This window comes from Stegostoma tigrinum, chromosome 6 (assembly GCF_030684315.1).
Source record: "Stegostoma tigrinum isolate sSteTig4 chromosome 6, sSteTig4.hap1, whole genome shotgun sequence".
Lineage (NCBI taxonomy): Eukaryota > Metazoa > Chordata > Chondrichthyes > Orectolobiformes > Stegostomatidae > Stegostoma > Stegostoma tigrinum.
The window spans coordinates 38000423-38013959 of NC_081359.1; the positions used below are offsets into that span (position 1 = coordinate 38000423).

At 43.9% G+C, this 13537-nt stretch overlaps 1 protein-coding gene across 3 annotated transcripts; it reads left to right on the plus strand.

Moving 5' to 3' along the window:
• The first annotated feature begins 437 nt into the window (after positions 1–437).
• Positions 438–10535, plus strand: LOC125453368 (SLIT and NTRK-like protein 5). 3 transcript variants are annotated; one of them, XM_048532848.2, is made up of 3 exons: positions 438–1514; positions 1846–2462; positions 3303–10535. In XM_048532848.2, exon 3 carries the CDS (start codon positions 3347–3349, stop codon positions 6053–6055), a length of 2709 nt encoding a protein of 902 aa, XP_048388805.1. In that variant the 5' UTR covers positions 438–1514; positions 1846–2462; positions 3303–3346; the 3' UTR covers positions 6056–10535. The 3 variants fall into 3 exon arrangements, with proteins under 3 accessions (XP_048388805.1, XP_048388804.1, XP_048388806.1); XM_048532847.2 differs by having other exon boundaries at positions 2262–2462; XM_048532849.2 differs by lacking the exon at positions 1846–2462.
• Positions 10536–13537: the final 3002 nt, after the last annotated feature.

The window sequence follows — 13537 nt, forward strand, 5'->3', positions numbered from 1 at the left end:
GGATTGAGGGGGATAGAGGATCACAAAGTTGTAGGTGGCTGCACAGCATATTATAGCTCTGTGAGTATTTGTGTGATCGTTACCACCGTACCAACTTTCATGCTTCCATTACTGACGGCCCTAAGTAAGATAGCTCTTGTGCGCGCTGGTAAGTTATTACTGCCTGCGTTTCAAATATTAAAAAAAATCAAACTCAGTGGGAAGTAGGACCCTGAACGGAGACCAGGTAAATCCATCTCCGAATCCGGTGCTTCCACACAATTTTTTATATAAGGTTTCTCCTGTTGGAACGTAAGCAAAGTCAAATAGATGGAGCTTTCTGTGTCGGTCTTTAATTCTGTCACTCTGCACTGCCATCTTTTGGCCATGACCATTCTCAGGATCAGCTACAATCAGTTCCTTTCTGTGTGTGAATGCGCGCGCGCTGCTCACCCCCGCTGCGTATTAACCTGCTGTTTGGGAAATGGCTAGAATGACAAACAACCACGCTGAGTACAGTAAATACTGACGCTCCTACAAAATGGTTTGTTAGCGCTGATTTATCACGCTCTTTAAAATATAGACTGGATCAGCCTTGGTGGAATGAATAGAAATTACAGCATTCGGGGAAAAAGAGGAGCACTGTCCGAAACTCGCAAAAAATCCGGGTGTATTTTCCAGACATCCTACGTGCTCCTCGATTTTGTGTTTCATTTCACTGAGTGGCCATTTGAAATTGAAGATTTCGCTTTTCCGCCCTCCCCTATCACCCAACAGCTTTGATTAACCTGACTGTTAACAGCACGGTAATGATGGTCCCAAGGCAATGGATGAATGGAAAGGGAAAGTCTACAAGGAGAGAGGACAGACAGCGAAAAGTCCTTCCGCATTCCCCAGGGCTCGACTGGATTCGAGGTTAACACCGCGGTGTATTTCTCCAGACAACCACGCTTCTAGGTTCTCACATCCGACTTCCCTCTTTAAGGCAGAAGCCAAGAGACGAACGAGTTGGTTCCAGCCATATTCTACAGTCGGTGACTGCGAGGCATCTTGGAACATAGTCTGGCTGGGTTGGGTTCGCGGGGGAGTGGTGCTACTGCTGCTTTTGGAGTATAGGGAGAGGTGGGGGTAAGTGGGGTGGTAGCTGGTGTGAAGCGGTGATACACCGGAGGATGTGCTTCTGTGAGGAAGGGCAGGGGAGCAGGCGGAGGGGCTGCTGCCGACCGGCTCGTCCTGTTCACCGTCAGCTAAAGTTGGTGGAAGTGCAACCGGGAGAGAAGTCGAGCGTCCGTCCGTCCGTCCGGCGGGCGGTCGCGCAGCGAACGTCGTGAGCAGGAGCCAGTGCATGATATCTTTCTATCTCGAGTGCGACCGCGATTACCCGTGAACAACAGCCACTTTGAAGGATTTCTAATCACCTTCCGAAAGCGCTACTTCCACTCGGATCGCGGCCGGAAGCGCACCAACACCACCACCCCCCCGCACCCCACCCCCAAAACCTCTGCAACGTTATGAGATTTCAGACGAGGAGCTTGGTAGGTAAATTCTAATTTCATTCGAACTGAATGTACGGGGATCTAAATCGGGTGCTGAAGTAAGCGGGGTTTAATGTGTTTTCGTGCGCGCGCGCCAGATGCAGTAGTCGAAAGTATTCAGCACTGAGCAAAAATAATATTAAAACAAAACCTGCTTTGATACTAAAATATGAGACATATATAGGAATCGGAAAAGTGTATTGCGCTGGCCATTGTTTTAATCAATACTGAGATCAAATGCATGAACTTACATATCTCTTGCTACATTTGCCGTTAGTATATCTGATTAAATAGTAAAACTTTTTTTTCTTTGGGATGATGGTTTGGGAAGCAGGTGGTTGATCAAAGTACCCCAGCATACAACGTCAAGTGAGATCAGGGTAAGATAATGGGGGATTGAAATGGGGAAACGGCGTCCTCAATCCACCATAATGCGAAGGGGATTCCTACTGGGGACAATAATTGTGTTGAAGTGCTTTGCTTAAACGTTGCACCTTGTGTATTGGATAGCCTGGAGTTGCATGGTGGAGACACACACAAATCGCGGTCAGAATGATTTCCAGCATCACTGGGTCGAAATATGCATTTTTTTAAATATTGTGGACTGATGCAGTCGCTGAATGAAAACAAAAAAATAGCTCCAGGAAATCGGATTTGTTCGAGCGAGATGAAATTTGGGTATTAAATCGCTGACGTAGATTATTTGTTTGCCTTTAATCAACTTGAATATATCTTTTTACCCGGAAGGATGAAGGGCTGCGACAGTTACCGCCGATTCTGACCAGCATTTCCTACGCTGGCACATTGGCGACTGGCTTTATCCAATTACAAATGATCCAATCTAGCGACTTTCATCTGGGTTTGCATTTTGCCAAATTCCGGGTGGAAGTCAGATATGGCTGAATGTGTCGAGCTATCCTTCAACGCCGCTAGTGTTTGGGAGAAAGGGTAAGTTGGTGCCGGGGAGAGGAGGGATGTAGGGGTGAGACAAGCATTTTATTGGAATTGTGAGGAAAAAAAAGCTATTTGCAGCCTGTTTATTATTATTGTTATTTCCCGAATCACTTTACTATGAAGTGAAGCCTACGAGGCGCATTTCCTTGCCAGAGCTGTCGGTCCCTTCCGAAGCCCGGCTTTTTTTTTGCCTTGTCGGGCAAGAGCGAAGAGAGCAGTTTGCGTGGAATTAGCTGCAGAGAGAATGTGTGCGTTTGGTCAGCGCTGTTCTAATGCCCTTCTTTGCCAAAACACAAAGATGCTTTTGAAAATGGCCGTGATTTATTTTAAATCGGGGGCTGTTGGCGTATCTCATGAAGGAATAGATTTGAAATCTGGTCAAATGCATATTGATGCTGGAGTGACGTTAACGCAGTGGGTGATAAGTGACGCTCACACGAAAATGTAACTTCCTATTTCAACTCGGAGGAGGCTCCAAGCTTTGCCTTTAGCCAGGCAGCACAGTGCAGTACGTCTGTCTCTCTCTGCCCAGTTACAGCCTGCAAGGAACTTACTCCGGAGAAGCGTTCAGAGATCCTGGGAGTGATCATCGGGGAATGACATTTTTTCATAAACTTTGGATGACCTCGATCTTTTTGGGGAAGGGGCGGGGATGCGATGGCAATTTGAGTGCATTGCCCGCCCACCCTATTTCAAATTGGAGGAGTTGGGGGGGGAGGGTATCCGTGGGTTGTGTGTATGTTTGTGGCGATGATCGTCGATGGCTTCCGATGGCAGATATTCACACTTATTTATTTCCCCCTTTCTCTTTTGCTTTTCTCTCTCTTGTCGAAGGTGAGCAGCTGCGGGTGGGAGTGAGCATCAGGAGCCCCGCCGAGATGTCCGTGTGGCTAACTCGGGCCGTCACCTTAGCTTCGTTGGTGGGCGGCGGCGGCTGGTGGTGGTTGGGGGCGGTGGCCAGCGACGGCAGCGAGAGCTACGGCGAGGTTTGCGAGACTCTGTGCTCCTGCCAGGAGAAGGACGGCGTGCTGGTGCTGGGCTGCGAGGACAGCCGGATCGTCAGCGTGCTGCAGCTCAGCCCGCCTCACTGGCCCCTCTACCACTTGTTCCTGAGCGGCAATCTGCTGAGCCGCCTGCAGCCCGACGAGTTCCTCAACTTCAGCGGCGCCGCCGTGCTCCACCTGGGCGGCAACCGGATCGAGGAGATCGAGGCGGGCGCCTTCCGCGGCTTGCACGCCACCCGGCGCCTCCACCTCAACAACAACCGGCTGGAGGGGCTGCGGAGGGATGCTTTCGCCGGCCTGGAGCGCCTCGAGTACCTGCAGCTGGACTACAACTACCTCCGGCGGCTGGAGAGCGGCAACCTGGACAGACTCCCACACTTGCAGGTCCTCATCCTCAACGACAACCTGCTGGCCGGCCTGCCCGCTGACCTCTTCCGCCACGTCCCCCTCACTCACCTCGACCTGAGGGGTAACCGGCTCCGGGCACTGCCGCACGCCGGCTTGCTGGAGCACCTGGGCGGCCTGGCCGAGCTCCAGCTGGAGGACAACCCCTGGGACTGCGGCTGCCCGCTGCTGGCCCTCAAGGCTTGGCTGGAGAGCATCTCGTACACGGCGCTGGTGGGCGAGGTGGTCTGCGAGACCCCTTTCCGCCTGCACGGCCGCGACCTGGGCGAGGTCTCCCGCCAGGAGCTGTGCCCCCGCCGGCCCGGGGGGCTGGACTCGGATTGGAAGCCGCCTTTCGCCCCTCCTCCATTGAGCACCCGAGGCTACTTCCACAGCAGCCCGCCTCCGGCGGCCACACCCAACCTCCCCATCACCTCGTCCCCGTCCAGGTACCAGCCCAAAGGCACCCGCCTGCCCAAGGCTCCCTCCTCCCGGGTCAGGGTCACCACTTCCCGCAACCCATTCCTCAAGATGAAGGGGGAGCTGGATGCGGAGGAGGAGGAAGGGGAGGGGCAAGGCTACCCGTACGGCCCCATCTTCGCCTACCAGACCAAGCCCCCGGTGCCTCTGGTGTGCCCCCGGCAGTGCAGCTGCAACCTGCAGATCTCCGAGCTGGGACTCAATGTCAACTGCCAGGAGAGGCGGATCGAGAGGGTCTCCGAGCTGCAACCCAAACCCTACAACCCCCGGAAGCTGTACCTGAGCGGCAACCGGCTGGCGGCGGTCAGGCGGGGGGACTTCGAGGAAGCCGCCGGCCTGGAGCTGCTACATCTGGGCCACAACCGCATCACGGCGGTGCAGGATGGTGCCTTCTCCAACCTGACCCAGCTGAGGCGCCTCTACCTGAACGGGAACTGCCTGGAGGCGCTGGGGGCAGGCAGCTTCCGCGGGCTGCGCAACCTGCGCTACCTCTACCTGGAGTACAACGCCCTGCGGCGCCTCGGGGCCGGCACCCTGGCGCCGGCTCCCGGCCTCCAGCTGCTCTTCCTGCACCACAACCTGCTCAGGTCCCTGCCGCCGCGCCTCTTCGCCGGCCTCAGCCTGACCCGGCTCAGCCTGCGGGGTAACCGCTTCGCCTCGCTGCCCGTCGCCGGCCTTCTCGACCAGCTCGCCTCCCTCATCCAGATCGAGCTGGACGAGAACCCCTGGGAGTGCGGCTGCCCGCTGCTGGGCATGAAGCGCTGGCTGGAGCGCCTGGGTCCCGGAGCTCTGGTCCGCCGCCTCAGCTGCCAGTCCCCCAAGCACTTGGCCGGCCAAGACCTGGCCTCGCTCCGTTCCGACCTCATCTGCCCAGACCATTCCGACGAGGTGGCTTTTTCCACCCCCTCGCTGCTGCTCCCCGCGCCGCCTGGCCCGGCGGCCGCTCGGCCCCTCGCCACGGCTGGCCCGGCCACACCGTTCCCGGACACGGGCTCAGTGGTGCCCCTGTCGGTGCTCATTCTCAGCCTGCTGCTGGTCTTCCTGGCGTCGGTGTTCGTGGCGGCCGGCCTCTTCGTTGTGGTGATGAAGCGGCGCAAGCGGGCGCAGAGCGAGCGCACCAGCGCCAACAATTCCGACGTGAGCTCCTTCAACCTGCAGTACAGCGTCTACAGCCACGGGCCGGCGCCCAAAGCCAAGAGCCCCGTCGGCCACGTCTACGAGTACATCCCCCACCCACTGGGCCACATGTGCAAGAACCCCATCTACAGGTCTCGGGAGGGCAACTCGGTGGACGATTACAGGGACTTACACGAGCTCAAGGTCACCTACCGAAACCCGGTGGACGAGGAGCGAGAGAACCAGTTGAGGAGCCCCTCGTACAGCATCAGCACCATCGAGCCCCACGAGCAGGTCTCTCCAGTTCAAGATGTAGAACATTTCTACCGTGGCATTTTAGAGCCGGGCAAACAGTCGCCCACTGGCAACAGTGTTGAATATAAATTTGGTAGTCCACCAAACTATAATTATTCACCGAATTATGAAGTAAGACGCCAGTATTTACATCCGGAGAGGATGAGGGAGACGGTGCTGTACGGGGCACCTAGTAATGTATATGCCGAGCAAATTAGAAATGATTACCTGGAACTGAAAGCAAAGCTTCACATCGAGCCGGACTACCTCGAAGTTCTCGAAAAACAGACAACATGCAGTCAGTTCTAAGCCACAGAGTTGTTTATATACAGTATTTATTTCTAATTATCTGAAATTCGGTTATTTTATTGTTTCCTTTTCATTCCACACACTTGTTTGAGGGATAAGTATCAAGGCCACCAGATAATCAACTTGAAAGGAGTTTTCAGCTAGGGGTGTGCACCATAACTCAGAGCTCCATTGAAACATTGGAGTTTGCTAGAATCAGAGGACCCCAAACTGAAGATTTTCCTCGTGATATTCTGACAATAGGCATAAGTAAACATATTGGGTTTCATTGCCCTAGAGATGGGAAATTTACAGTCTTTCTTACATTCTTAACTTGCCCATTTCTGGAAGTGTTTTTTTTAATTCACTAAATTTGCATCATGTTGTTGGTAAATTGCAGTTTCTTCATGTGTACCACAGCCAGGTATTTTAGTTACAAAATAGACCGATATAATACTTAATACTTTATAGTCACACAAAAAAAATCACCTGGTAGTTACCTCTCCAAACAAAATATTTTGCTTATTCCTAGATGACATCAGAAATATCGCATGTTGTACAAAAATGCATCAATACATTTTTGCAGTTTTGCAACATGACACAACACCTGATGCAGTGGATCAAAGTGTGTCATAGGTGTTGTCAATGCACAGTTTGGATTTGGTTCTAGCTTCAGCAGTCTTTATAATTAGAGTCAAAATGGCCCTTCATTGAACTTCACGAGGCTAGCACTCCCCTAATTTTAGTATGGAGCTCTTATTCTTAAAATGGATGTCTTTGTATGCATTCTGCACTTTTAGAAAGAAACCTGAGGTCTTTAATATTCATCTCAGAATTGCACAATTGAGTGTGTGCACTGGGGCCACGCAGGGCTATCTGTTGGATTGTACAAATCTGTATGTAATGTCTGTGCCCTTGTAAAAAAAAACTCAACGGGGAAGTTATATCACACCACTGGGTGTTCAAACTGGCTATTTGTGTGACTTTTTAAACGCCGTATATAGTTTAACAAAGGTACATTATCAGAGGCAGTTGAACTTTAACAATGGCAGATTGCTTTACATTGGCTAAACATTAAAGCCAAATAAAGAGAACAGACAGTACAGCAAGAACCTCTTGTCAGGAAGCACCATTTTAATTGGGTTTACTGTTGTCATTTTAAATATTTGTTGATATGGAGTTGCATTTACTTGTCAAACTAGATTTCTAATATGAGCCAGCAACAAGCTTAATAATTTAGTTTAAGGGTTAATATGATCTGTCGATGAAGGAATTCGAGGTAAAGAAGCATCCAGAAGTAGACCTGGAATTTTGACTCTACATATTGCATTAGCATCCCCAGTGGAGGTCTCCACATTGGTCATTAGCAGTATTTTAGATCTAAACCCTTAAATCATAAAATATGATATTTCCACACTATCTTCTGTACACTATACTGTAATTAACAAATATACACATGAAAAGGTCAGTATTAAATTAGTTTTTTTTTGTATAAATTGGATCCTAAATAATGTCATCATCTCATTTTCATGTGTAGGGAATTTAAAAGGTGTTTGAATGGCTAGTATTTCTTCCCTATTTGAACAATTTTTAAAACACCAAATATGATGTTTTTTTAAAATACTGCTATAAAGTGTGGTTTTCAACATTTATCACTATTTTAACATTGATATTTCAGTGAGACCATTAAGTTTGTTAAGTGATATGAAGGAGACCATCCAGACATAATTTTCTACTGACTTTTTTTATTGTGGAACATTGTAGATTTATTTCACAATGCAATACTTTTTGATAATACTGCAAACATAATTCAGATCTAATCGCTACAGAACACTGCTCACTGAAATCTGTTAAATAAATTTAATTGGATCTCATGGAAGTTTTGATGTAAAACACAAATTGATTCTATCAGAAGTTATACTGATTTCCCAAAGGTTTTTAAGTAGTGGATATATTTTCATTATATTATAGCTAATTAAAAAGTACCATATTCACTAGTTTCACCTGATTATAGTGTACTGAAGACTCAGTAAACCCTTTTCACTTTTCTTATAATATGTAAACATCTTGGCCAGTCTTAAGATGGAGCTGGGTCTTGTTTTGTGGAACTTAACAGTGAATTATCAGTATAGTGGGAATATACTGTTACTTATCATGAATGTACCCATTTTCATTTTGTTTTTCTGTTACTGAATACATGTTAAGGTAGGTGGGCATATCTGGGAAAAGACAGTTGCAGTGTAGATTATCAGATGCATTCTATTTTCTTTGCTTGGCCCAAATGTAATATAGCAGCATAAAAATAAAAGAAATCCAGTCTTTCTCCTTTCCTTTGTGAAAAAAAATGCCATTGTATGGCACATGCACTAAGTTTATTTCATACACCACTGTCTAATTTTATTTTCTCTGCTGCTGTTTTAAATTGCCATGGTACAACAGAACAAAATACGTCCTGACTAGAGGTATTGTTGAGATTATTTTGTCACATTGCAAATTTGTTAAAAAGGATTTAGACAAACTTCATTTATTCATTTCAAAGAAACTTGAGATATTTATGCCAGTGTCATCCACTACTGTGTTCACGCAAAAACCAAATAGTTATATAACTCACATTGAGTTAGCTGTTGAATTATTGATCCCAGAAAAAAAGTGTTTAACTGTCTGAATTCCAAGTCAGATCCAGTCTCATATGTGGTTAGTGGTTATGAATTAAGTAATTATTTGCATTCCTGATAAATGTGTTCCGGATAATACATTTAAAATAGAATGTCCAAATCTTGCTGGAACAGGGCATCATTATTATTTGTATGCTTTCATTCACCTGAGAGCTTAAATATTGTTTTGCATTGTAGCTTGTTGCAAGTGCAAGCTGATGACAGTGGGTGACAACAGGATAACTGGGATCTGGGTGAACAATAGGACCATCATTAAAACTCTTATATAATAAATTAGGTTTAAGACTTGAGAGAGAAATAGAAAGAGTAGAGAATGAGGGTGAATTAGAGACAGATCAGGTTTGGAAATTAAAAAGAGGGAAAACAAGAATGGATTGAAAGAAAAATAAAGTGCTAATATTTACGTTTAAAATGTGCAAAATACTTGGTAACTTATGACATGCAGGAATGAAGCTCTGCAATTTAAATTATTGCAGTTTTTGATGAGATTAATTAGCGTTGTATTGTTAGTGATCCATTCATTAAAATATATGTAGGTTTTAATTTTGATCTGTAACATTTTCCGAACTATTGTGCAAGCCCAACATATTATTAAAAATAATGGAAAGATTTTTAAAAATATATCTTATGGGAAGAAAGGGCAGAGCAGCAAAAATCGAGTCACTCTTTCTGAAGATTCACAGTTTGTGGAATATCTCTTCATCCCTTGATCTTCCTGCCAGATTTGTATATTAATAATGGCATGTCCATGAAAGCATTTTACTTTTGCAGCAAGAACTGGTCTCTTCACTGTCATAAAACTGGGGCTTACCTGGATGGTTAAAAATCATAACAATTTGTATTTATGTTTTGGGATATTTATTGTTTGATCTCATAGATTTTCTGAAAATATATAAGTTGCAGCAATGTATTTTTGGACAATGATTGATGAAATTATTCTTAGGATTGAATTACATATATTACAACTTGCCAAATTACTTCAAGTACGTGTTCAAAGCATTGTACTATGCTCATTTAGTTTCAATTGATAAAATCACAGGCCTCCAATCGATAAAGGTACCAATCCAAACTATTTCATCAGTAAAGTCCTGGGAATATTTAACTAGTAGTTTACAAATGTGGAAACACATAGGCATCCAAATTGTCTTCTCCACAAAAGTTTTAAACTTTATAATTATTTTGAAAGCATTTAAAGATAAGATTCAAAATCCTTTAATAGATTTTTTATTTGTCTGGGACTCTGATGTTTTGGGTATTAAAATTTCACACAGGTATGCTTCCAATGAAGTAAATGAAATAGTGCTCAACAATAATAGTGACACTTCATCATTAGGATGAAACATTATTTACATTGATTTGTATGCAGCATTGCTTTGATTTTACCTTTTCAGCAAAAAAAATTAGATGAAATGTAATTTTTAATGTAACCAGTGTGACTAAAATTTTGAAAATTTGACCCAAAAAATTGTGAAAATGCAAGTATCGTGTTCAAAATACATCATAGCTAACTCACCATGTGCGGAGTACAGGGGATTGGATCTTATCGGATGTTAACCTCAATACTGTTTTGCATGCATCCAAGTAAACTTTATCATCCATTTATGCTGGTTAAGAGACGCTTACTGGTAGACACTTTGTAATAGTTTGGTAGAAAAATAAAATCAATTATCAATTTAATAGCTGAAGGTGCAACGTAAACATGCCGTGCAAAAGATGGAATGAACACTGCTGATTTTGATTAAACCTGGTAAAGTGTTTTTTTTTATATTGTACTCCCCTACAAATAATGTTTCACTAAAAATGAATAGTTTGCTTTAAACATGAAAGGCTGTCAATGCTCTACAATTATTGTTGATTCCCATAAGGTCCAGTTTTGTGACATCACCTGAATTTCTGCTGGCCCCTGCAGAAACTCGTTTGCTGTGTCAGTGTTCAGGTATCATATATTGCAACACAAAAAGTCACAAGGTTTTAACAGTAAATTCATAAGCAGATCCCTACTATAATTATTGCAACAAAAGTTATTGATGGATAATTTAAAAACAGAGAATAGGAAGAAGGTAATTAAGATTTGTTTTCAAGAAATAATTTATTTTGTGCTCAGGAGGAGTAAAACTTTTTTTATTGTATTGTGTTGAATATAATACGTATAGTTTTATCTTCCAAAAGTTAAAGATATTGAGTGAATTATGGCAACAAAGCAACTCAAGCGAACATGTGCTCAGGACTGATTTGTAGAATAGTCAACTGTCTCTGTGACATGCTTATGATTTGTTCTGTCTTATTTTAAAAAGAATATATATTATATTAGTCTGCTACATTTTTATGATTAAAGAGAAAACCTGACATTAATTTACAGCAAATTAAATCGACATGTAATTTATTATTTTGTTAATTGCCTAGGGAGTTTCCTGACTGGTGTTTTCTTTTTAATCTAATTATTTTTACAATATTCTACAAGGTGAAATAAAATAGCACTCAGCTCTGTGGAGATTGGTAATTCAGTATGTACATTTGAGCCGTGATACAAAAGTGCCTATGACTCCCAAAGACTCCTGTCATCCCTCTGGAATGTAAAATGTAGAAATGTGGAAAATAGAAGCAGGACTAGGCCAATCAACCCTTCAAGTCTGCTCCACCATACATTATGATCCAACTTGACATTCAGGCACTGCTTTTCCCCCAGATAATAAAGTGTGAAGCTGGATGAACACAGCAGGCCAAGCAGCATCTCAGGAGCACAAAAGCTGACGTTTCGGGCCTAGACTCTTCATCAGAGAGGGGGACGGGGTGAGGGTTCTGGAATAAATAGGGAGAGATGGGGAGGTGGACCGAAGATGGAGAGAAAAGAAGTTAGGTGGAGATCATATCTTTGGATCCCTTCAGCTTCAAGTGCGATATAAAAGTCCTTGAAATTATACGATGTTTTGGCCTTGACTGTTCTTTGTGGTAGCAAATTCCATAGGCCAACTACTCTCTGGGTGAAGAAATCTCTCCTTGTCTCAATCCTAAATAGTTTACCCTGTTTACTTGGGCTGTGATCCCTGTGATCTGGACTTTCCCTATCATCAAGAACATTCTTTCTACATCTACCCTGCTGATCCTTTAGATTTTTATCCATTTTATGAGATTTTGTTCTTTTAAACTCCTGCAAATATAGTACTAAGCGATCCAACCTCTCCTCATTCGTCAGTTCCACCATTCCAGGAATCAGTCTGGTAAATGTTCACACTGCATTCCTTCTAATGCAAGAACATCCTCCCTCAGATAAAGAAACCAAAACAGCACACAGTGTGGTTTTACTAAGGTGCTGTAAAACTGCAGCAAGTTGTCCCTGTACCTGCACTTGAATCATCTTGCTCTGAAGACCAAATATCATTTAGCTTTCTTTTTAACCACCTGTAGCACCTGAATGTTTACCTTCAGTGACCAGTGTGCAAGGATTCCCAGGTCTCATTGCACTTTCTGTGCTGTCACATATAGCCATTCTGTTAATAATCTGTTTTCTTGTTTCGTTTTGCTACCAGAGTGGGTAACCTCACATTTATTTATATTGTACTGCATATACTAAACATTTGCCCATTCATTTAGCTCAACTCAAATCATGTCAGATAATTTCTATGTTTTTCTCACAGCTCATCTCCTGCACAGCTTTGTGTCATCTGTAAATTTAAAGATATTACATTGAGTTCCCTTGTTCAAATCATTTATATATTTTGTCAATAGCTGGGGCCCTAATACTGATCAAAAAGAAAAACAAAGTTGCTGGTAAAGCTCAGCAGGTCTGGCACCATCTGTGAAGGAAAAGACTGAGTTCTGAGAAAGGGTCACCGGACCCGAAACGGTCACTCTTTTTTCCCCCTTCACAGATGCTGCCAGACCTGCTGAGCTTTCCGGCAACTTTGTTTTTGAACCTGACATACAGCATCAGCATTTCTTTCAGTTTCCTAATACTGATCACTGTGGTGCGCTTCTGGACGCTACCTGCCAATCAGAAAAAGGCTAATTTATTCTTACAGTATATTTCCTGTCTGCAAACCAGTTTTCTATTCATCTCAATACTTCAAATCCCTTGCACTTTACTATTACACATTAATCTCGTGTGAAATGTGGTTGAAAGTCTTCAGAAAGTACAAAAAAAAACCACACTTACTGGTTCCCTCTCATCATTACTACTACCTTGAAGAATTCATGTAGATTTGCCAAGAATGATTTTCCACTTGGAAATCCATGCTGACCGTCTGATCCTGTCTCTGTTTTTCCAAATGCTCAGCTATTGTAGGGCAGTAAGAATAAAACATATTCTGCCCACATTGAATATAACATTCCAATATAATCCCTGAAACATTTCTTTGATTAATCTTCAATTAGAGAAAGTTTGAGTCCTTACAGTTTTGTTTTATTACAGGAAAGCAAAATGAGCAAAAGTGCTCATTGCTAATTCAACCCTGGCTAAGTGGAATTATTTGACAGAAGTGATTCCAGTGTATCTTGTTGAGGAGAACAAAACAATATTTTCAAGAAACTTCAGTAACTTTTCTTTTCAATTTGCAACATTTATGTACTATAGTAAAGTAGCTGGAATTTGTCCACGGTATTTTGGTTTCATTAGTGTTATTGAAATGACCCCTGAAAAATGTTGTTTTTGAGTGGAAGGAATACTGGTTTAATTGACTGAAACCTAAGAATCCAGTCGACACACAGTTTGCTGTTGTGTTAATATAGATAGTGAATCTTTTCAGCTTCCTCACAGATCTTTGACACCATTATAAGTGCATTTTTTTAGCCTGTTATCAATTTGGCATTTCTCCGTGCATTATTTTTAGCG

Coding starts and splice junctions, on each gene's coding strand:
- LOC125453368 (XM_048532848.2), top strand. CDS start 3,347: ATGTCCGTGTGGCTAACTCGGGCCGTCACCTTAGCTTCGTTGGTGGGC.